General features: G+C 39.1%; 1 protein-coding gene across 6 annotated transcripts in view; it reads left to right on the plus strand.

The window, feature by feature from the left end:
- TXNRD3 (thioredoxin reductase 3) overlaps positions 1–25,149 on the plus strand; it is a 94,705-nt gene that overhangs the window by 13,478 nt on the left and 56,078 nt on the right. For all 6 annotated transcript variants that reach the window (XM_024580148.4, XM_053912314.2, XM_053912312.1 and 3 more), the window contains exons 2-6: positions 7,335–7,395; positions 8,628–8,737; positions 10,478–10,582; positions 10,816–10,888; positions 12,267–12,386. In XM_024580148.4, the coding sequence (XP_024435916.2) occupies positions 7,335–7,395; positions 8,628–8,737; positions 10,478–10,582; positions 10,816–10,888; positions 12,267–12,386 (469 nt within the window). The remainder of the gene's footprint in view (positions 1–7,334; positions 7,396–8,627; positions 8,738–10,477; positions 10,583–10,815; positions 10,889–12,266; positions 12,387–25,149) is intronic.

A 25,149-nucleotide genomic window follows, 5' to 3' on the forward strand; every position in this document is an offset into this window, starting at 1 on the left:
CCTTTGTTGAGCTTAGCCCCTATAGAGCCAGTAGGTGGGTACCACATCTGAGTGACTATCAACCAGGCTAATACTCTTCACCTGACCCTGGTGACTCTTTTGAGACTTCATGTCACCCTACATACAGGCCCACCTGCACCATTTCAAGTGGCTTTTCTGTACAAACAACCTGTCTTGGCTCACGCTGAGGACATACCCTAAATCTCTCAATGGTTCATAAACCCCAAACAAGCAGCATCTGGCCTCAGAGTGCCCTATACCTCTTGCTAAGTGACCCCAGGTCCAGCACTAGGAGCTTTATGAACATATACCTAGATGGCCATTACATGGAATTTGGGGCCTAGCAATTTTTAGTCATAGGCTCCATGTATGGCCAAAGGAAGTCAACAGAGTCTGAAAAGCAGAAGAAAGGAAGTAAAGGCAGGCTGAAATCATGTTGGGGTTGATGTTGTAGATACTTTCATTCTTGATGTTGATAGAGAAATATATATTAAAATATTTTTAAATGCACACAAAATCTCCAGATTAGAAATTAAATGTAGACCTTTAAAGTAAAATAAATTTTTGAAGGGGAATATGTACAAAGAAACAGCATGAAACTGAATTTAAACAAAACAACAGCAGAAGAGGCCCAACATAGGAGCCATCTTTTACATATTAGAGTAAAACTGAATAGGTCAGATTGTCAGGTTGAGTAAAGATCTAAATTCATTAACATGCTGTTTATAAGACACACACCTAAAACTAAGAGAGATAATTGTTGAAAATATAGGAATTTTTAAAAAATGGGAAAATTTTTAATAGGTGAGAAAAGATATCAGGGGTTCTTGTCAAGATGGTGACTGGGTGAATGTGGTACTCAAATCCTCCCACAACCACATCAAGATTAAAGCTAAACTACAGAACAACCATCATTCAGAAAGGAGGACTGCTGGAGTCCCAAGTGTACCTCTTAAAGGGCCTGTACCCGGACTTCCTCAGACCCACTCAGTCTGAGTTCCAGTGCTAGGGCACCAGGGACATATAAGGAGTAGTCTGACATGGGGGCAACTTTCTCTCAGACAGAAGTGCTGGCAGAGGCTATTGTTCCTTTTCTAGGCCCTCCCTTCACAGAGCCACCAGGGGGTGCTATATCTAAGTCTTCATCAACCTGGCTAACACTTTACCCTGCCCTGGTGATTCTCTGAGACCCCACCCCATCCATTTCTGGGGCCTAACCCAAGCCATTTCCAGTGGCTTTTCCATACAAATGGCCTGTCTTGGTTCATGCATCAGACTTTCCTAAAATAAACAAGCAGCATCTGGCCTCAGTGTGCCATGTGTCTCTTGCCAAGTGGCCCCAGGCTGGGCACTAGCAGCAGGCCTTATTTCACAGCTTGGCCTCTCCTGGGCACCTCCAAGCCCAGCACAAGTAGTAGTGATCTGCAGCTATGCCTCATGCCAGTTGGCCACAGGCAGGGCGCAGTGGAGGGTGATCTTGGCCTGCCCCCCCAGGAGGCCTCAGAGCCAGTGCACCCAGTGGACAGCTTCAGACCATTTTGAAGCACCACCCAACCTCTTCCACAAGTTACACACTCAAGGGTCAGATTCAGCAGGCACCACAGCCCCACTAAAATAAATCCCACTCTGTGGCACAGCTGATCCTCCACTGAGCTGCACACAGTGTTCACAACTGGTCCTTGAAGCCAGTTGGTGCAGGGGTAAATCCCTCCCACTGAGATGCCAGCAGCAATCATGACTCAGCTACCAGAGGTGGGTGCACAGCTCACACAAAGGGAGCACGTGGAGTGCCTAGGTCAGGTGAATGGGGATGTTGTGCCACTTAACCCCCATGGGACACCTACTACACGATGTCATTCTATCAAGCCCGGGAGACAGAGCAGTTCTACCTAATACACAGAAAGGAACATAGGGAGACAGCCAAAATGAGGAGACAGACATGTCCCAAATGAAAGAACAGAACAAAACTTCAGAAGAGCTAAACAAAATAAAGACAATCAGTCTACTAGATGCGTAGTTCAAAACACTGGTTATAAGGATGGTCAATAAACTTATGGGAAGGGTAGCAGAACTCAGTGAGAACTTCAACAAAAGTAGGAAACATAAAAAAGAACTAGTCAGAAATGAAGAATGTAATAACTGAAATGAAGAACACATTACAGGCCAACACCAGTATTGTGGGTGAAGTAGAGGAACTGAGAGATTTGGAAGATAAGGAAACAGAAAACACCGAAACCAGAATGAATGAGAATAGTTAAGCAGTTTCTTGGACAACTTTAAGTGTATCAACTTTTGCTTTATAGGGGTACCAGAAGGAGAAGAGAGAAAGCAACGAATTGAAAACTTATGCAAAATAGTTATGATGGAAAGCTTCTCTAACATGGTGAAGGAAGTAGACATACAAGTCCAGGGAGCACAGAGTCCCAAAGAAGATGAACCCAAAGAGGCCCTCAACAAGGCTCATCATAATTAAAATGCGAAAGGTTAAAGACAAAGAGAGAATCTTAAAAGCAGCAAGAGAAAAGCAGTTAATTACCTACAAGGGTGCATGCATGAATGTAAGCTGATTTCAGAACAGAAACGCTGCAGACCAGAAGGGATTGACAAGAAATAATCAAAGTGATGAAAAGCAAGGACTTATAACCAATATTACTGTACCTAGTAAAGCTACCATTTAGAATTGAAGTTTTGAAAAAGAGCATCCCAGACACAAAAAAGCTAAAGGAGTTCATCACCAGCAAACCAGTATTATAAGAAATGTTAGTCTTTAAGAAGTTGAAGGTGAGGGCGAGGGTGAGTCAGAATGGAGGTGTTGCAGGAGGGATAGATATGAATATAAAATGGCAATAAATACATATAGTTTAGTACTTATTTAAATGCAAATTAATGCTCCAATCAAAAGGCATATGGAGGCTGAATGGATAACAAAAGAAGACCCTCACACATGTTGCCTACAAGAGACTCACTTCAGATCAGAAGACACACTGACTGAAAGTAAAGGGCTGGAAAAATACATTTCATGAAAATGGGGACAAACAAATAATTGCTGGGTAGCAATACTTACACCAAACAAAATAGACTTTAAAACATAGGCTATGTAACAAGAGACAAAAAAGGAGCCAGCATTTTTACTTCTGGGTATTTACTCAAAGAAACCTAAAACACTAAATTGAAAAGACATATACCTTCATATGTTCATTGCAGTATTATGTACAATAGCCAGTATGTGGAAGCAACTTAAGTGTCCATCAATAGATGAATGGATAAAGAAGTTGTGCATGTATACAATGGAATATTACTCAGCCATAAAAAATGAAATCTTACCATCAGCAACAACCATGGATGGACCTAGAGGGTATTGTGCTAAGTGACATGAATCAGAAGACAAATGCTAGATGATTTCACTTATCTGTGGAATCTAAACTAAGTGGATAAGCAGAACTGAAACAGACACATGGATACAGAGAACATTTTGATAGTTTCCAGATGGTAGACATTTGGGGGCTGTATGAAAAAATATAAGGAATTAAGAAGTATAAATTGGTAGTTGCAAAATTATCAGGATATAGAATGCAGCATAGGGAATATAGTCAATAATATTGTAGTAACTATGTATGGTGTCATATGGGTACTAGATTTATTATTGTGATCATTCATAAGTTCTATAAATGTCTAATCCCTGGGATGTACACCCAAATGTAATATAGTATTGTACATCAGCTATAAATAAAAAAGTTACTAATGCTGTAAAAAAGTCTTTGGTAAGTCTGAAAACTGTATTTGTTCACGGATGTTTTTGGAGATTTATTTTTGAATGGGCCACATTTTTCTGTTTCTTTGTATGCATATGATTTTTTATTGAAGATTAAGCAATATATAATACAGCTGCTTCTCCCACTCTTAGTCTGCTGGCTTCTTGCCGGGAAGGACTTAACTAATCAGTGCTAAGTGAAGGATCTTCTTGGGTCTTTTCTGGGCATTTGTCTTCCATGGGCCTGTATTTGAATTTGTCATGTATCGTCCAGATTCTCCTATGTACATGGCTGCTTCAAAGAGTCTTAAGTTTTAAAAAATCTCCCCTCTGCTTTTTTTTTTTTTGCTTTTTTTGGCCAGGGAGGGTTGGGTTTAGCTTTGTATACCTTTGCCTGTAATCTCTTGCCCCCAGGTATCTTATCTTCAGATTTGTAGTTTTCTTTTGGTTTCCACAAACCATGCTTCTCATGGCTTCCCTAGCTTGAGAACTAAACCACTTTTGACTGAATGCTGAGTTAGGGCTCACAGGGACCAATCAAGCAGTTTATAAACAGACTAGAATGTTACAAATTTGGTTTCTATGCTTTCTGGTGAAAGGGAACTGTAGCCTGGGCTGTTGCTTTCCTCTTACTGTGCCATGCAGTACCAGGGAGTGGGTGGGGAAAGGGAAACTATAAATATCACAAAATTTTCTATAATTTCAAATTTGTTATTTTTGTGATTGAATATATGTTTAGGTACTGTAGATCTTTGACCACTTTCCAGAGTTTTTATTAAGTTGTTTTACTTTGAAGCCATTGAACTTTTTGGATCATGTAGATTGCTGTGTTTCAACAAATTTGTCATTTTTTGGACACTTTAAAAACATTTTTCTGCTCCTTTTTCCTTTTTCTGTTTTTCACATTGTGCATACATTAGTATGGTTAATGAAGTCCCATATTTCTCTGAGACTCCATTTTTCTTAATTCCTTTTTTCTCTGTTTCTTCAGGTTGCATAATCTTGATTGACCTATTCTCAAGTTTGCCAATTTTTCTGCCAGTTCAAATTAACTGTTGAGATATACTAGTCAACTTTTCATTTTAGTTTTTGTAATTTTCAACTCCATAATGTCCATCTGGTGGGTTTTTTTTTTTTTCATCTGTATGCTGATCTTTTCTTTTGGATTGGACATTTTCATTATACCTTTTTTCAGCTCTTGAAACAGTTTTCTTTAATTCTTTGAGCATATTTGCAATGACTGCTTTGAGTATTTGGTATGACATCTAGACCTCTCAGAGATAGGTTCTCTGCCTGCTTTTTTCCCCTTATGAATGGATCCACTTACCTGTTTCTTTGTATGACTGGTAATTTTTTGTTGAAACCTGGACATTTTAGCTAATATGTTGTAGCAAGTTTAGATATGGGACCCGTCCTTTTCAGTGGCTTCTTTTTGTGTGCTTGTTTATTTCTTTATAGTGAGTGGTTGGATTATTTTAGGGAAGTTTATTTTCACCCAAAGATGAAGCCTTTGATGTCACTTCTCAGAAAACACAGCCTTGAATATGTAGACAGTCACACTGAAATGATTGGGATTTTAACAGGGCTGTTATTGACTGTTACATTTTTTGTCTTTCTTGGTATCATACCCAGATGTTATGTCCCACTAATTTTAGGCTGGTTGTGCTGTTGTTTTTGACAGTGCCCTAGAGTGTAAATTGTTTCACACTCTTACCCAATGAAATCTAGGCCCTTTTGCAGAAATAGTTTTCACGGCAAGTTTGAGACTTATTCTGACCCTAGAAGTATTATTCTTAGCTTTGTCTATATCTGTTTTTTTCCTGGTAAATTCGCTGGTTTATAGGTTAGCTTGTTGCTGCCATGGAGCTACCAGCCTTCCTTGCTTATCACCAAAATGCCCATTATTTTCAAGAGCACCTTTAAATTTGAACTTTTCCACAGTTTAAAATAAAGTCATTTTCTTTGGGTAGAGTTTCTGAGCTCTCTGATCTTATGCTTTACCTTTTTTCCTGAGCAAAATCTCTGAAGAGCTGAGCTGGGGACAATGATCCACTTGTTTTGGAGTAAAAGCCCTACTTTACCAGCAGAGCTCTGGGTGGGGCCTCTTGTCTTCTTAGCTTACCTCTCCCAGCCTGGAACTTCACCCTACAAGAGGGCTGAGGCAAGGATGATCAGGTCCCCAGTTTTTTAAGCCTAGTGTAAAGCTTTTGATCTCTCATTGTAGGCTGGGTGGAGAAAGGAGGCCCCCATGGTTTTGGCCATACTCATCAGGAATGTAGCCTTTGCCACTCAGAGCTGCAGGGAGACAGAAATGCTGGGGCATTCCCCTTCTGGTACTAGATTTCATTTCCTCATTTCCTTGGCTGCTCACTTAAAGTGGAGCTTCCATCAAGCTAACCTAGGACATAGGAGGGAAAGTATAGGTTGCAGCTTAAGTGCCTCATACTCTCCCTGTTTTTATTGACATCTAGTAGAATTTCTCAAATATGGGATTCTTCATTTGCTGTGTGCCCTTAGGACAACTTTCAGAGACTTCAAGTGGTTGTTTTTTAAATAATTTCACTAGTTGTGGATATTATGTTAGGGAGTAAGTCTGCCAGGCTCCTTATACCTCCATCCTGGAATTGGAACCTCTGGGCTTTATCTTGAGGGTTGAGGACCTTGAAGAGTTTAAGTAATGGTGACAATTGGGCTTTAAAAGACCACTTTGGCTGCAATTCAGAGAACTGGAAGGGACAAAGCTCACTGCAGAGAGTACTCCTAGGATGTTACTGAAAAGTTGCTTAAATTAAAATAGCAACTGTTGAGAACCAGAAAGGTGAACTAGTTCAACAGAGAGAACTGATTAAGACCTAGTAATTAATTTGATGGATGGAGAGTGAGTATAGGATAGGAAGATGTTGTAAGAGAGGGGGTCATTAAAATGACTCAGTGCTTTACAGAGTTGTCAAAATGTAGATTTTGATTCAAGGCCCGATTCAAAATGTCTAACAAGCTGCTAGGTGATGCCCATGCTGCCTTTCCTCAGTTCTCTATTTGAATAGCAAGGCCCTGGGGTTTCTTGTTCATGCAATTGGTGAAAGGTGTCAGTGTGAATTACCAATTTATTTGTCTGTTTCCCCTACTAGAGGGCATGGATTTGTCTTATTTATTATTATATCTTGACAACATAATAGGTATTTGATGGATAAATATTTGTTGAATGATTTAATGACTGTTGAAAGGAAATACAGAAGAAGGAAAAGGAATGTGGTAAAAAGATGAGTTTTATTTTGGGCATGTTGCATGTGAGGTGCCTGGGGACATTTTAGGTGAAGAAATATTTTTGACTGTCTTGAGCTCAGAAAAGGGATTTGGGCAAAAGTTATAGAGTTGAAAGTTGAGGATTCAAATGGTAAAAAAGGGGAAGAGATAGGCTGAGATTATTTTGGGAAGATGTGTAAAGGAAGAAAATTCTAAAAAATGGACCAGAGCTCATATTTTTGAAGAACATTTATTTTGGACATCCCTTATTACTGTGTCTATATTTCATAACTCTGTTGAATGTTTGTGAAAGTGAAACTTAAGTACATTTTTGTTACAGGTTAAAGAACTCTTTTCTTCTTTGGGAGTTGAATGTAAAATCTTGGAACTTGATCAAGTTGGTAAGTGGAATGGTTACTATGTACTATTGTTGTAATAAATATCAACAAGATTGACTTATTTTCATTTTCTTTGTTCATTTCAGTTTACTCTTGTCTCTTTAGGTTAGATGAGTTTTTTTTCATCTATGTTCAACCATGTAGAAAAGGAACCTCTGCATGGCAGATAATTTGGTGTAGATTTTTTATTTATATATTTTTGTTATTTGAGGGGAGTGAAGGAAGATGTATAAGCTGCTAACATTGAAGTACTTCAGACATTTCAGATGTATTTTGTAACTTCTAGCAAAATAGATTAAGCTGTAATAAATGAAAAGAATCTGCCCCTATTTCCTGATTGTATTACCTATGAAGGAGAGAGCATTGATCTTTTAGTTTTATACTTCTGAATTCTTGTCAAAAGTGCATTACTTGATCTAATATTAATCAAGCACTTTACACATGCATGTGTTTTGTAGGAGTGGGAGACAGTGTTGAACAGAAAAAAAAATTATGTCTGCCTTCATGGGACCTCACCATCTCCTTTTAGCTAGTCACTCTAATAAGTGAAATGTTCTTGAATTTTTGAGACGTTTCTAAAGAGTATACAAAACATAGTCTTAAGTAGTTGTGGCCTGGTTTTATTTTTTGGGATAGAGGACAGATTTTGGATTATGATCATAAAGATTTTTCAGCCCTGGTTGGTGTGGCTCAGTTGTTTGGACTTTCATCGCATAGGCGAAACATATGGGTTCAATTTCCCAATCTGGGTGTGTATAGGAGGCAGCCAATCAATGCTTCTCTCTCATACTTATGTATCTCTTTCCCTTCCTTTCTATCTAGAAGCAATGAAAAAAGTGTCATTGGTTGAGGATTAAAAAATGTTTTCTTTCAAATATAATTGTAGGAAATATTTTCGTCATTATTACTGTTGAAGCAGATTTTATCTTGATATTTGATCTTTAAAGAGGATTCTTACCTAATTTTCTGGCATAATCATTGAGTTATATATCAAAATCTAATTTAGAAGGGTTTATTTTAAAAGGAATTAGTAGATTGGTCTATATTTTCTAAGGTTTCTCTTGAAAACCTGGATGTTTTCTCCTCTTAAGTCATTATTTCATAGAGTTATATAACACACTGGCTTTGTATGGGTGAGTATATGGGAGCATTTGAGTGTTGTGACACTTCTGTTTGACTCACAAAAGTTTGGACCCTTTTTGATGTTTTTATATATTTAATGTTTTATTCTTTAGATGATGGGGCCAATGTTCAAGAAGTGCTGTCAGAGATCACTAATCAGAAAACTGTGCCCAATATTTTTGTAAATAAAGTACATATAGGTGGATGTGACCAAACTTTCCAGGTAATGATGGTATTATATGTTTTTTAATGCTGTTCAAGTTTTGCTTTGAAACATATTTGAAAAGGGATAGGATGGTTTTTAGGAGTCTATTAGTCTTTTAGAAGTTGTAAGATGGAAAGTGTATATGTAAGATGGTTATCAGAAAATCTTGATTACTTTGATGGAAAATAGCTTTTCTACCAGCTCAGACTTCAAAAGGTTTTGAGAGAGTTTGACAGACAACCAGGTAGGCCACCCTGGAGACCTTGGTCTCTTTTTCCTGATGGGGAGAGAAACAGTGACTGTTCTATCTTTAAGGTTTAGCAAAATAAGGTCAATGCTAACATTTTAGGCTATGGTAAGTAGAATTCCTGTCAAGGCTGCTATCCCTGGGAGCTTTGCAAAGGCCCATGGACTTTTAATTTTTGATTCCTGAAGTACAGTAATGAACAGGAATCAGTCAGTTAAGTAGTGGTAAATAAAAACTGATCTTTATTAAGTAAGGTTCTTATTTTATAACTAATTATTTACTTTTATTAAAATTCTGCTCTCTTGTATCGTTTATGTATGTATGCAAATAATAGTGATCAGTGATTGATTAAATATTTATAGCTGAAATTTTAATTAAGAATTGTTTTTCATGGGGGAAAAGAGATTATTTGCATTATATGTTAATCTATAATTAGAGTTGTTATCCAGTAACAGTCTGCTTTATTAGTCCTAGAAGCTATAACTCAATTCACAAGGTGGTAAGTACTATAATTATAATCCCTAAACACCTTTAGGAGTGCTGGTCTTGCCAATCCTAACATAGAAAATAATAACAGGGTAAATCTGGAGCTGTAGGGATGTTCACTCTATTTGAAGACTGAAAGGTGTTTCCTTGGATGACAGATGCTTAGGAGACAAATTTCTCTAATGGCACCTAAAAGTAAGGAGGCCAAAGGAGTCCTGTTCAGAATGTGCCAAGAGCCTCTGTGGACATCCATCCTTCAGTGGGCCACATGCCATCTGTTGAGTCCTGTAGTTTCATAGCATTTCCGTTGTGCTTCCTGGGATGAGCTGGTTCCCAGCATGGCATTTCTAAAGCTAACATAATGGGATTGAGCAACCGACTACATAAAAGGAAAACTATTACTAAATTATATATTGAACCTCTAACTTCAACTAAGCTACTTCTGATCACAAGGAGAGCCAAGTGAACAAGAGAATATAGTGCAGAGTCAGGCTCATGACCGTTGCTGAAAGAAAAAAGCAAAATATTTGTGTTGTATAGGAAATTTATCAGTAAGCTGTAAAGTTTAGATCAATTTATGAGAAACCATGAAAAAATTTGAAGTGCATTTCCTGCTGATGATGTGTAAGAATTGTTTTCTTAGGAAGCCTAGCACATAGCACAGGTGAAGAAAATACAGAGGATCTTGAAAAATGGTATTTGGCTGTTTTTTTTTGCTTGGATATGACATTTTAATGATTAGCTCAAGGAAAAGGACCTCATCTGGTAGATATAAAGTCATGACTTATCGATCATTGAACATGCCTGCCTATCGGGAGTGCATGAACATGTACTTTGGCATATAGTCTGACTAGTTGGATCTTATTTGAATACCATTCAGATAAATGTACAGTTCCAATTTACATGGAAATTGTAGATTGTTTCTAAGATTTTTATTAAAGAAAACCATGCTGATTAAACATAGGATAAAAATAAATAATTTTAAAATAAGTCATACCATATTCTCTCCTTTTATTAAACTACAGGCACATCAGAGTGGTTTATTACAGAAGCTTCTTCAAGAAAATTCAGCATATGATTATGACCTCATTGTCATTGGAGGTGGTTCTGGTGGCCTTGCATGTGCTCAGGTATGAAATAAATGAAACTATAATTTCCCTGATGATTGCCATAAAAATTTCTTCTGCTACTTAAAAAAAAAAGCCAATTTTGATGTTACAGTATTAAGGTTTTATTGTAATAGCTAGTTTAATAAAGACAGAAGACTGTTATGATACAAACAGCCTTTTTATTTAGGGAATAGAAAAATTAGGGAGTGTTAGGAAAGTGATAAGATCTTTATATGTGGCTTTCTTTTTTTTAGGAAGCCGCCGTTTTGGGAAAGAAAGTGATGGTGCTAGATTTTGTGGTCCCATCACCTCAGGGTACATCCTGGGGTAAGGTGTTGTTATTTGTTGTTCTCTGCTCTTTACATACATATTTGGCTTGTTTAATCTCATTTAATCCTCACAACAATTTCAGGATCAATCACTAGCCTGTTTCATAGGTGTGGTGAAGTAACTGGCCTGAGACCATTGTATAGTTAACAAGTGCTGATTTAGGAAGATCTTGCCAAAAAAATTCACAACCTAGTATTCCAGCACTTTTTCCATAGTAATTTTTGCACACATGCATGAATATTTTCACATAGTTGTGGTTGTAGTGTGTCATGCTCATTTAAGTTTGCTCCAACATTTTTGTGTGTGTTTCTGTGTTGATTTCATAACTGACTTTTTAAGGCTGCATGATGGTCAGTTTGAATTAGTGTGTATGATCATTCCAAGTCAGTTTAATAAAGTATACAGTGAGCTTCCAGCCCTGTGACTTTGCTGTAGATGAGAGTCCTCACCCTTCCATGTTCTTTTCACTATAAACTAAAACACATAGATTTTGTGCTGGATATCTTCTGTTTATGTTTCAAATCCATTCTTCATTGTCTATACCCTGCTGTATGTCCCAGAAGGCTGGTGAATTGATAGGTAGCCTTGCCCTCTGACTTCTGGTTGGGCTTGGCCAGTTGGATAATAGGAGGAGAATAGAAGTAGGGAAGAGGATGGAGTTGGGGGTCTTCATTCTCCTGGGTTTCTCTCTATTGGTTACTGCAAGCTGGCTCCATTCCCCTATGGAAGGCCACAGCCCTTGTCATGGCCATCCCTCTTTGGTCTGGGGTACCTGTGCAGTGTGCTTGCCCCTTCCTGCCAGGTTGGTGATGAGCCACTGTTAGTAGTTGTTACTATTGTGCTATCCCACCTTGCTTTTCCTGCCTACACCCCAGAAATAATTTCTCCATAAATTTTCCTTAGTTAACCAGCTTGAGGTTCTATTTCCTGCCAGCAATCTGCCACAATATGAAAATCATTTTTAAAAATTTAAACTTACTCAAAAAATTATAGTCAAGAATTTGATATTAGTGAAGATAATTTACCTTGCAGTGGACCTACTGGCTCAGAGGAGTCAGACTTACAAAGAGTAAAGGCTAGAAGCTGGGGTTCTGGTCCTTGGTCTGATCCCTTTGTAGGTCAGACTCAAATGAACGTTTTGGACATTGTCTCTAGAAAACTGTTCAAATGCACATCCACATTTTTGCTTATCCTTGGGCCTCCTTCACAGACCTGTGGTTAAAAACTTTGGGTTAACCATTTGCATGTTATTGTGGCATATGATGTTAATCCCACAACCAATTGTCATTTCTATGTTTTAATAACACTAACTCTTCACGTGTGTAAACACACACACACACACACAACACATTAAAACTATTATTTTCTTTCTCAGGTCTTGGCGGTACTTGTGTAAATGTAGGTTGTATTCCTAAGAAACTGATGCATCAAGCTGCCCTTTTGGGACAGGCATTAAGTGACTCAAGGAAATTTGGCTGGGAGTATAGTCAACAAGGTGGGTAACAGTATATAAAAATAAAGATTGGGAGCCCTGGCTGGCACGGCTCAGTTGGTTGGGCGTCCTCCTGCAAATCAAAAGGTTGCCAGTTCATTCCTGGTCAGGGGACATGCCTGGGTTATGGGCTCCAGTGTTTCTCTCTTACACCAATGTTTCTCTCCCTCTCTTTCTGCCTTTCTTTCCCTCTCTCTAAAATAAAGTAATTTTAAAAATTAAAAAAATATATTGAGCCCTGGCTGATGTTGCTCAGTGGATTGAATGCTGGCCTGTGAACCAAGGAGTCGCCGCTTCGATTCCCAGCAGGCAGATACCTGGGTTGTGGGCCAGGTCCCCAGTAGGGGGTACACCAGAGGCAATCACACAATGATGTTTCTCTCCCTCTCTCTCTCCCTCCCTTCCCCTCTCTCTAAAAATAAATAAATAAAATCTTTAAAAAAATATTGAGAGAAAAGAAGAACAAATGAGTTTCTTAGAGAAAGACTTGCCATTTATATTTTATAGCTAATTTAAAATTTTTTAAATAAACACTCATTAGGTGCTGCCTGTATGTTAGTCAGGCACAGAGGACTCAGAGGTGGTCAATTAAACCTGGCCCTGCACTCATGAGCCTTACTGACTAGGAGGGAACTGTTAGAGTTATAGTCGTTTCAAACTATTAGAAGAATGTGAGAGAGAATAATCCCTATTTTTAGATTTATTTCAAGTAAAAAAAAATAGTATAGCAAGGGTCATTATTTGGATTTCCCCCCCATTATTGTGATAACATTTTGAGAGGTAAGCAGGTCCCAAAGGCTCTGAAATGCCATTTGGAGGAGTTAAAATTTACCCCAAAGGTGGCAAGAGCTATTGAGAAGTTTCAACAGTAGAAGAGGAAGGATCACAATTTGGATTCTGGATTCCTCTGATGGCACCAGAGAATATAGAAGGCTGGAGTCAGGCTGGGGAAGGGTCAAGTCCAAACACAAGTGAGGTGGGGAGCTGTTGCATAACCCAGAGGAGAAATGATGAGGCCTGGGCAAAGACTATAAAATTCATTGGAGAGAATGTGAGATGAATTTAGAGGATTTAAGGCATGGAATTGATAGGTTAGATGTGGAATGGTGATCTTATAAGAATAACATATGGAGTTTTTACAAATAAAATTACAACTTGTCTCTTTTCCCAGAGATTTTGATCCAGTAGATCTGTACCTGTGCATAAAGTTTCATAGATGATTCTGATATTTAAAGGTGATTCTGCAAAGCTATTTAGGTCATTGGTAGGGTAGAGCGTGATGGGAGGAAGGAATTTAGGAAGAGGGACTAGATGAAAATGCAATAATACATTTATTGAGATAGAAAACACAGGTTTGCAGCATAATGAGTTATAGCTGGACATATTCCCTATTGTCAGATTTTCTCCAGTCAACTCATTGGAGAGCTTTTGGTTAAACTATAGTTAGTATCAATTTTTTTTGTAGATAAAATGAGGTCTTGCCACTTGACAGTTTAATTTCTGGGTAGTCTTTACTTTCAAGAATCCTCTCCCTAAATCCTTTATTATATGTGGGTATTCCACTTAAGGTCCCTTGAGAACATCCCAATGGAATAGGTATTTGGGATGGTTTGTATTCAAGAGAGCTCTGGCTAAGGCCTGGTTTTAGAGTCACAGAATTGTAGGCGATAGTTGAAGTCTTAGGAATTGCTGAGATGGTCTGGAAGGAATATATAGATGGAAAATAATAAAAGACAGAGACAGAATCCTAAGATATGTTAATACGTACGGTAAGTGAGTGAGAAAGAGGAGGAAAAACCAGGAGAGTTGTGTCACAGGAACCAGGAGGGTTTAGATTTTTAAGAACAAGATTTAGGGCTTAGGTAGGAAGTCTTCAAAGAGAACTAATGAGTGAAATGCTGCAGAAAGGCTAAATGGAATGGATTATATGCATTATGAATTGGTAGTTAGGGAGTTCAGAAGTCTCTTTTTTAAAATAAAAATTTTTTAAATTAAAAATGTTCATACCCTGTTTCTATAATAATCAAGTCCAAGTGGAGAGAAAATATGGTATGCTTTCTTGGAGGGGAAAAAGGCCATGAAGAATGGAACCGCACACTTGGCTGGTGACAGAGGTGACAGTTAGGCAAGGGAGTGTGCAGATGATACCAGAGAGCAGGCATCCCCAATGACTGATGACTTCTTGATGCATCAGCCTTACATATACCCACTGCCTCACACTGTTGTGGCTCTGTACTTTCAGGGAGGAGACACTAGGGTTTGCATCCACTTTGCATCCTCTCAGTGGCACCTTGACACTCCTGAACTCTTCTAAGTGCTTAATATTTCCAAATACTTTATAATTTCTGAGGTAGTAAAATCTTAGATTCCTAAGAGTTCCTCATATATAAATGCTTGTAACTTAATTTTGAGGTGCTATACTAAGATACATGTAGCTAGCAATCACATGGAATTTGGGCTTAGCAATTTTTAATCATAGGCTCCATGTATGGCCAAAGGAAGTCAACAGAGTCTGAAAAGCAGAAGAAAGGAAGTAAAGGCAGGCTGAAATCATGTTGGGGTTGATGTTGTAGATACTTTCATTCTTGATGTTGATAGAGAAATATATATTAAAATATTTTTAAATGCACACAAAATCTCCAGATTAGAAATTAAATGTAGACCTTTAAAGTAAAATAAATTTTTGAAGGGGAATATGTACAAAGAAACAGCATGAAACTGAATTTAAACAAAACAACAGCAGAAGAGGCCCAACATAAGAGCCATCTTTTACATATTAGAGTAAAACTGAATAGGTCAGATTGTCAGGTTGAGTAAAGATCTAAATTCATTAACATGCTGTTTATAAGACACACACCTAAAACTAAGAGAGATAATTGTTGAAAATATAGGAATTTTTAAATAGATGGGAAATGAAGAGTATAGTAAATGAAGAATACATTACAGGGAAGCATCAGTACATTAGATGAAACACAGGATGAAATCAAAGATTTGGAAGATGTGGAAGCAGAGAAAACCCGACCAGAACAACAAGAAGAATAAAAAATCCAAAAACATGAGGATAGTTTAAGGAACTTCTTAGACAATTTCAAGCAAAGCAACATTCCCATCATGGCAGTGCCAGGGTAAGAGAGAGAGCAAGGAATTGAAAACCATGTGAAAAAATAATGGAAAACTTCCCTAACATGGTGAAGGAAGTAGACATACAAGTCCAGGGAGCACAGAGTCCCGAACAAGATGAACCCAGAGAGGCCCATATCAAGACACATCATAATTAAAATGCTAAAGGTTAAAGACAATGAGAGAATCTTAAAAGCAGCAACAGAGAAAGAGTTACAATCAAGGGAGGTGCCATAAGTCTGTCATTTGATTTCTGAATGGAATTTTTGTGGGCCAGAAGGGATTGGCAAGTATTCAAAGTGATGAAAAGCAAGTACTTAAAACCAAGATTACTCTACCCAGCAAAGCTATCATTTAGAATTGAAGCACAGATGAAAAGCTGCACAGAGAAGAAAAAGCTAAAGGAGTTCATCACTAGCAATCCAGGATTACATGAAATGTTAAAGGGTCTTCTTTAAGAAGAAAAAAAATAGGGCTTCTGGCCAAGATAGAGGTGTACGTAGACACACTATGCCTCTTCGCACAACTAAAAGGACAACAACAATTTAAAAACAAAAAACAACCAGAACTGACAGAAAGTTGAACTGCAAGGAAGTCTGACAACCAAGGAGATAAAGAAGAAACATTCATCCAGACTGCTCCAAAGGGCGGAGACAGGCATCCAGGCAGATAGGACTCACAGCAAGGTGGCAGCTGGCAGACCCACCAAGGCGGTGGATTGTGGAATGAACGGGGCAGGCAGTGTGACAGCTAGCAGACCCCACAGCCCCACATTCCTGCATAGATAAGCCAGGAGGAACAGTGGGGGAGCAAAACACCTCACAACCCAGGGCTCCAGCGCAGGGAAATAAAGCCTCAAACCTGTGATTGAAAACTCCCGTGGGGGTTGAGGCTGCAGCGGGAGAAACATCCAGCCTCACAGGAGAGTTCGTTGGAGAGACCCACAGGGGCCTACAGTGTGCACAAGCCCACCCACTCGGGAACCAGCACCAGAGGGTTCCAATTTGATTGTGGGTATTGAAGGGAGTGACTGAAATCCAGTAGAGAGTGGAGCAAGCACTACTGCTCCCTTTCAGACCCTCCCCCACTTACAGCGTCAAGGTGCAGCAACCAGCGTTGCCCCGCCCTAAGGCTCCACCCCTTTACATAACAGGCGAGCCAAGACAAAAAAGTGGCCCAAATGAAAGAACACATCAAAGCTCCAGAAATAACACAACTAAGCAGCGAAGAGACAACCAACCTATCAGATGCACAGTTCGAAACACTGGTAATCAGGAAGCTCACAGAATTGGTTGAATTTGGTCACAAATTAGATGAATAAATGAAGGCTATGCTAAGAGAAACAAACGAAAATGTACAGGGAACTAATAGTGATGGGAAGGAAACTGGGACTCAAATCAACACTGTGGACCAGAAGGAAGAAAGAAACATCCAACCAGAAAAGAATGAAAAAACAAGAATTCGGAAAAAATAAGAGGCTTAAGAACCTCCAGGACATCTTTAAACGTTCCAACATCCGAGATATAGGGGTGCCAGAAGAAGAAGAGGAAGAACAGGGAATTGAAAACTTGAACAAATAACGAAGGAGAACTTTCCCAATCTGGCAAAGGAAAAAGGCTTCCAGGAAGTCCAGGGAGCTCAGAGAGTCCCAAAGAAGCTGGACCCAAGGAGGAACACACCAAGGCACATCATAATTACATTCCCCAAGACTAAAGAGAAGGAGAGAATCTCAGAAGCAGCAAGAGAAAAGGACACAGTTACCTACAAAGGACTTCCCATGAGACTGTCAGCTGATTTCTCCAAAGAGACTTTACAGGCAAAAAGGGGCTGGCAAGAAGTATTCCAGGTCATGGAAGCCAAGGACCTACATCCAAGATTACTGTATCCAGCAAAGCTATCATTTAGAATGGAAGGGCAGATAAAGTGCTTCTCAGATAAGGTCCAGTTAAAGGAGTTCATCATCACCAAGCCCTTATTATAGGAAATGTTAAAGGGACTTACCTAAGAAAAAGAAGATCAAAAATAGGAACAGTAAAAATGACAGCAAACTCGCAGTTATTAACAACCACACCTAAAGCAAAAACAAAAGCAAACTAAGCAAACAAGTAGAACAAGAACAAAACCACAGAAATGGAGATAACATGGCGGGTTATCTACAGGGGAGGGGGAGGGAGGGGGGAAAGGTACAGAGAATAAGTAGCATAAATGGCAGGTAGAAAATAGACAGGGGAAGGGTAAGAATAGTATAGGAAATGTAGAAGCCAAAGAACTTATAAGTATGACCCATGGACATGAACTATAGGGGGGGAATGTGGGAGGGATGGGATGGGCAGGATGAAGTGGAGTGAAGGGTGGGAAATGGGACAACTGTAATAGCCTAATCAATAAATATATTTTAAAAAAATAAAGGAGGAAAGAGAAAAAAAAGAAATAAAATTGGATAGGTAAAGAATAGGCAGGGATATGTTAAGAACAGTATAGGCAATGGAGAAGCCAAAGAACTTACATGCACAACCTGTGCATGGAGGAACCTATACACATGAAGTAAGAGGGGGGAATCATAGGAGCGTAGGAGGAAATTGTGCAGAGGGGGGCCGAAGAGGTTAAAATTGGGACAAATGTAATAGCATAATCAATATTCTTAAAACTAAACAAAAAAGGAACAGTATAGGAAATGGAGTAGCGAAAGAACTTACATGCATGACCCATGATATTAACTGAGAGGGGGGATTGCCAGAGATAGTGGGGGGTGCTGGGTGGAGGGGGACAAAGGGAGAAAATTGGGACAAGTGTAATAGAATAATCAAAATCCATTAAAATTAAAAAATAAAATCCTTACAGTGATTTTTTACTATACTATACTACATATTTTTAATATTTTATTTATTTATTTTTAGAGGGGAAGGGAAGGAGAAAGAAACATCAATGTGTGGTTGTCTCTCATACACCCCCTACTGGTGACCTGGCCTGCAACCCAACCATGTGCCCTGACTGGAAATCGAACCAGGGACCCTTTGTTTCACAGGCTGGCACTCAAGCCACTAAGCCACACCACCCAGGGCTGTACACAGTATCTTTATCTTTAGTTATATTTCTTTTCTCAAATCTAGTGTTGCATATTAGTATGAATTTTCTCCCCTATTTTACTGAATAGATTTGCCAAACGACTAGCTACTTTATTTTTCAAATACAAATACAGTCTTTAAATACAGTTTCAAATACAGTCTTTATCTCCCATTTTAGGGAGAGTGCTAAGTCATTAATTTCTAAGTTTTTGTTTCGTTTTTGTTTTTGGTTTGTAGTTTACCTATCTAGTATTAACTGCCATTGCTTTGCTTTGCATTTCCCTAATATCTTTTTGAAAATGTATTCTTGACATTCAGTAAGTTTTTATTTTTCAATTACAATTGACATACAATATTATATTAGCTTCATGTGTATAGCCCAGTGACTAGACATTATATAAATTACTAAATGATCACCTGAATTAATCTAATACTCACCTAGCACCATACATATTTTATTGACTATACTCCATATACTTTACACCCCATTTATTATTCTTACTACAATTTGTACTTCTTCATCCTTTCACCATTATCACCCAACACCTACCCCAGCCCCAAGGTGGCAACTGACAAAATGTTTTCTGTATGAGTGAGTCTGTTTCAGTTTTGCTTCTTGGTTTGTTTTTTAGATTCCACATGTAAGTGAAATCATATGGCATTTGTCTTTCTCTTATTTCACTCAGCTAATACCTTTTAGGTCTATCCATGTTGTTGCAGATGGAAAGATTTCATTCTTTTTATAACTGAGTAATATTCCATTATGTATATGCACCACTTCTTTATACATTCCTTTATACATTCATCTATTGATGGACACTTAACTGACTTCCACATACTGGCTGTTGTAAATAATACTGCATGTGAATACAGTAAAAATACATGTGAATGTATATATCATTCCAATTTAGTGTTTTGGATTTCTTAAAATACCTAGAGTGGAATTGCTGGTACCTTCTTTGTCTCTTTCTACATAGCCTTTCTTTTAAAGTCCATTTTGTGTGGTATAAGTATTGCTACCCAAGATTGGTTTGTTTGTGTGTTTGTTTCCACTTTCATGAAACATCTTCTCATCCCTTTACTTTCAGTCTGTGTTTATCTTTTAAGCAAAAGTCTGTCTCTTGTTGACAGCGTATGTAAGGGTGTTGTTTTGTTGTCCATTCAGTCTCCATATGTCTTGGAGTATTTAATCCATTTGCAGTTAAAGTAATTGTTGATAAATATGTATTTATTGCCATTTTATTATTCATATTTTTTCTTTACTTTTTAAAATATATTTATTGATTATGCTATTACAGTTGTCCCATTTCCCACCCTTCACTCTACTTCATCCTGCCCAACCCCTCCCTCCCACATCCCCCCCCCCCCCTATAGTTCATGTCCATGGGTCATACTTATAAGTTCTTTGGCTTCTACATTTCCTATACTATTCTTACCCTTCCCCTGTCTATTTTCTACCTGCCATTTATGCTACTTATTCTCTGTACCTTTCCCCCCTCCCTCCCCCTCCTCTGTAGATAACCCGCCATGTTATCTCCATTTCTGTGGTTTTGTTCTTGTTCTACTTGTTTGCTTAGTTTGCTTTTGTTTTTGCTTTAGGTGTGGTTGTTAATAACTGCGAGTTTGCTGTCATTTTTACTGTTCCTATTTTTTATCTTCTTTTTCTTAGATAAGTCCCTTTAACATTTCCTATAATAAGGGCTTGGTGATGATGAACTCCTTTAACTGGACCTTATCTGAGAAGCACTTTATCTGCCCTTCCATTCTAAATGATAGCTTTGCTGGATACAGTAATCTTGGATGTAGGTCCTTGGCTTCCATGACCTGGAATACTTCTTGCCAGCCCCTTTTTGCCTGTAAGGTCTCTTTGGAGAAATCAGCTGACAGTCTCATGGGAAGTCCTTTGTAGGTAACTGTGTCCTTTTCTCTTGCTGCTTCTGAGATTCTCTCCTTCTGTTTAGTCTTGGGGAATGTAATTATGATGTGCCTTGGTGTGTTCCTCCTTGGGTCCAGCTTCTTTGGGACTCTCTGAGCTTCCTGGACTTCCTGGAAGTCTATTTCCTTTGCCAGACTGGGAAAGTTCTCCTTCAGTATTTGTTCAAGTAAGTTTTCAATTCCCTGTTCTTCCTCTTCTTCTTCTGGCACCCCTATAACTTGGATGTTGGAACGTTTAAAGATATCTGGAGGTTCCTAAGCCTCTCCTTATGTTTTTGAATTCTTATTTCTTCATTCTCTTGTGGTTGAATGTTTATATCTTCCTTTTGCTCCAAATCATTTATTTGAGTCCTGGTTTCCTTCCAATCACCATTGGTTCCCTGTTCACTTTCCTTTATTTCACTTCAGTTTTTCCTCCATTTTGTTACCATACTCAACCTTATTTCTGTGAGCATCCTGATTACAAGTGTTTTGAACTCTGCATCTATTCTGTTATTTGGGCCATATATTTTTGTCTTGGTGCACCTGTTATGTTTTAAGGGGCAGAGCATTAGGAATTTGCCAGGGTGGGACAATCCATATCACTGTGTTGTGGTGTTGTATGTGGGGGAGGAGTCACAGAGGGAAACAGTGCTGCTTGTTCAGCTCTTGGCTAGCCTTCAGTCACTTCCTCCAGTACCTACAAGCAAATTTGGCCCTTCTGGTGCTGATTCCTGGGTGGATGGTTTGTCTATGTTCTAGGACCCTGTGGAACTCGCCAGTGAACTCTCCTGTGAGTCTTGGAGTTTCTCCTGCTGCCTCAACCCCCATAGATTTTTTCAGTCAGAGGTTTGGGGGCCGTATTTCCCCGTACTGGAACCCTGGGGTGCAGGTCTATCTTGCTTCCCAATTGTACTTCCCAGTTTATTTGCACACAAGTGTGGAACTGCCCACTCTGCCAGCTGCCGCGTGGCCCATCCTTGTCCTCCAGCCGCCACATGCCCCGTGCCCTCTATACCCCAGCAGCCCATCTCCATCCCTCCTACCAGTCTAGATGAATTTCTTCTTTAACTCCTTTGGTGTTGGACTTCCATACAGTTCAATTTTCTGGTAGTTCTGGTTATGTTTTGTTTTTGAATTTGTTGTCCTTCTTTTGGTTGTGTGAGGAGGCAAAGTATCTCTTTGAGTCTCCATATTGGCTGGAAGTCTGTTTTTGTTTTTCAGATTCAGGTGTTGATAGTGGTGTTCATTGTCATTTTAATGTTCATAGTTTTCATCTTCTTCTTTTTCCTAAATACGTCCCTTTAACATTTCATAGAAGGGCTTTGTTATGATGAACTCCTTTAATTTGACCTTGTCTGGGAAGCACCTTATCTGCCCTCCCATTCTAAATGATAGCTTTGCTGGGTGAGGTAATCTTGGATGTAGGTCCTTCCCTTTCACGACTTTGAATATTTTCTGCCAGCCACTTCTTCCCTGCAAGATTTCTTTTGAGAAATCGGCTGATAGTCTTATGGGAACTCCTTTTCAGGTAACTGCCTCATTTTCTCTTGCTGCTTTTAAGATTCTCTCCTTACCTTTCATTTTTGGCATTTTAATTATGATATGTCTAGGTGTGGCCCTCTTTGGGTCCAACTTGTTTTGGACCGTCTGAGCTTCCTCGACTTGTATGTCTATTTCCTTGTGTCTAATGCCACATTTTTTTCATTATTTTTTTAAAAGATTTAAATTTCTTGATCTTCCTCTTCTCCTTCTGACATCTCTTTGATTTGTATTTTGGCCCTTTTGGAGATGTCCCAGAGTCTTCTTAAACTCTCCTTATTTATTTATTTATTTTTTTGAATTCTTGTTTCTTCATTTTGTTCTGGTTGAAGGTTTATTTCCTCCTTATGTACCAAATCATTGGTTTGAATCCATTCTTCCTTCCCTTCAGTATTGGTTTCCTGTGGATTTTTCTTTATTTCCCTTAGTAGAGCCTTCATTTCTTTCCCTTATGCTTTTGCCGTATTCAATGAGATCTTTAAGCACCCTGATTACCAGTGTTTTAAACTCTGCATCTGATAGGTTGGCTATGTCCACATCACTTAGTTCTTTTTCTGGAGTTCTGTTCTGTTCCTTCATTTGGGCCATATTTCTTTGTCTCTTGATTTTGGCAACCTCCTGTGTCTGTGTACTATGTAGAGCTACTTCGGTTATGTTTTAGTGTACCTTTTAAGTCATATGGGGAAGATCCTTGGGTATTAGCCAGAGTGGGGCAACTATGGTTCCATGTGTGGGGAAGGGTTCCAAGAGGGGATAGTGTCCCTGCTGAGTGACTTCTCGGGGTTGCCTGGCCCTCACCCTGTTTGCAGTCATTTCACCCACTTCCTGGTGTGCCTGGCAGCCCGTCAGCTGCTGTCCTGGTTGTGGTTCCCAAGGTGGGTAGGTTTGCATACATTCTGAGCTCTCCTGAGATTTGGCAGTTTCATCCTCTGCCCTAACCCCCACTGACTTTACAGCCAGAAGTTATGAGGCTTTCTTTTTCCTGACGCTGGATATCTGGGTTGCACAGTCTGGCCTGGGGCGGGGCTTGCTTGCTCACAGAGTGTCTCCCTGATTTTTATTCACCACATGTGAATGTGGGGCTGCCCGTTCCATGATCACCACTGCCACACCTAATCTTCTGCACCCCAACCTCCCATCTCCACACCTCCTACCCATCCGGATGAATATAGCTTGTTTAAATCCTTGGTTGTCAGACTTCAATACAGTTCTGAGTGTTTTTCTTGGTGATTTTCTGGCAGTTCTGGGTGTTTTTCATTTTTAAGTTAGTTGTGTTCCTTCTCGTGGTTTTGCAGTGAGGCAAATCATGTCTATCTACACCTCTACTTGACCAGAAGCCCCTATACTGTTCTTAACATCCTTCCACCTATTCTGTACCTATCAGTTTGTACTTAATTCCTGCATCTTTTCCCCATCCTTCCCTTTCCCTTTCCAAACAGTAGCCATCCAAATGAGCTGCATATCTATGATTCAGTTTCTGTTCTGCTTGTTTGCTTAGTTTGTTTTATAGATTCAATTGTTGATAGTTGTGGATTTATTGCCATTTTAATATTCATAGTTTTGACCTTCTTTTTCTTAAAGAAGTCCCTTTAACATTTCATATAATGATGGCTTGGTGATGATGAACTCCTTTAGTTTTACCTTGTCTGGGAAGCACTTTATCTGCCCTCCTATTCTAAATGATAGCTTTGCTAGATAGAGTAATCTAGGTTGTAAGTCCTTCCTTTTTATTCCTTTAATACTTCTTGGCAGTTCCTTCTAGCTGCAAAGTTTCTTTTGAGAAGTCAGCTGACAGTCTTATAGGAACTTTTTTTGTAGGTAACTATCTGCTTTTCTCTTGCTGCTTTTAAGATTCTCACCTTATCTTTAACCTTTGGCATTTTCATTGTGATGTGTCTTGGTGTGGTCCTCTTTGCATCCGTGTTGTTTGGGACTCTCTGTGTTTCCTGAGCTCGTATGTCTGTCTCCTTAACCAAATTAGGGAATTTTTCTTTCATTAGTTTTTCAAATGCGTTATCAATTTCTTGCTCTTTCTCTTCTCTTTCCAGCACCTCTGTGATTTGAATGTTGGTCTGTTTGAAGTTGTTCCGGTGGCTACTTACCTTATCCTCGTTTTTTTTTTTTATTCTTTTTTCTTCTTGGTATTCTGATTGAATGTTTTCTTCTTGTGTTCCAAATCATTGATTTTATTGTAGGCTTCATCCACTCCATTGTTGATTTCCTCTTAATTTTTTTTATTTCACTTAGTGTATCCTTCATTTCTGTTGGATCATTTTTATGCTGTTAAAGTACCCAGTGAGTTCCTTGAACATCCTAATAACCAGTGTTTTGAACTCTGCATCTGATAGATTGCTTATCTACATTTTGTTTGTTTGTTTTTCTGGAGTTTTGCTCTGTTCTTTTATTGGGGCCTTATTTCTTTGTCTCCCCATTTTGGCAGCCTCTCTGTGTTTGTTTCTATGTGTTAGGTAGAGCTGCTTTGATTCCCTGTCTTAGTAGCGTGTCGTAATACAGTAGAAAAATGCACCCATAAGTTGGATGGTGCAGAGCCTTAAGTAATTGCCAAGGTGGGGCATCCTTTGTGAACTAGGTTAATGAAGTCTCATATATGGTGCAGTCACTTTATGGCTGTGTGGGAGAGGGCTCAGAAAAGGGCCAATGGCAGCTGCCTGGACTCTGGAGTTTTGTCCATGAGGTATTGTTCCCTGGCACTTGCCCTGATGCCAGACACCTCAGTTTCTCTCTGTATGTCACTGGTGCTCTTCAAGCTGTTCCCCTGATGCTGTAGCCCAGAGGGAGTTTGTCTGTGTAACTCTTATGACCATTGTAGGCCCCTTAAGAGGAGATGCCTGAAAATCCTGCAGTTTCTTCTGCTGCCCCAACCCCCACTTATTTTTACTACCAGAAGTTATGGGGATTTATCTTCCTGGCACTGGAATCATGGGCTGAGTGCTTTGGTGTGGGGCTGGGATCCCTCACTCGTAAGATATCCCTTCTGATTTTTATCCACCAGACGTGGTTATGGGACTGTCTGTTCCATGTCTCCTCATTTGCACCCTTCCTATCCATCTGAATGAATGTGACTTCTTTAATTCCGTGTTTGTTGGACTTCCATATAGCTTAGT

This window comes from Desmodus rotundus, chromosome 10, assembly GCF_022682495.2.
Source record: "Desmodus rotundus isolate HL8 chromosome 10, HLdesRot8A.1, whole genome shotgun sequence".
Taxonomy (NCBI): domain Eukaryota; kingdom Metazoa; phylum Chordata; class Mammalia; order Chiroptera; family Phyllostomidae; genus Desmodus; species Desmodus rotundus.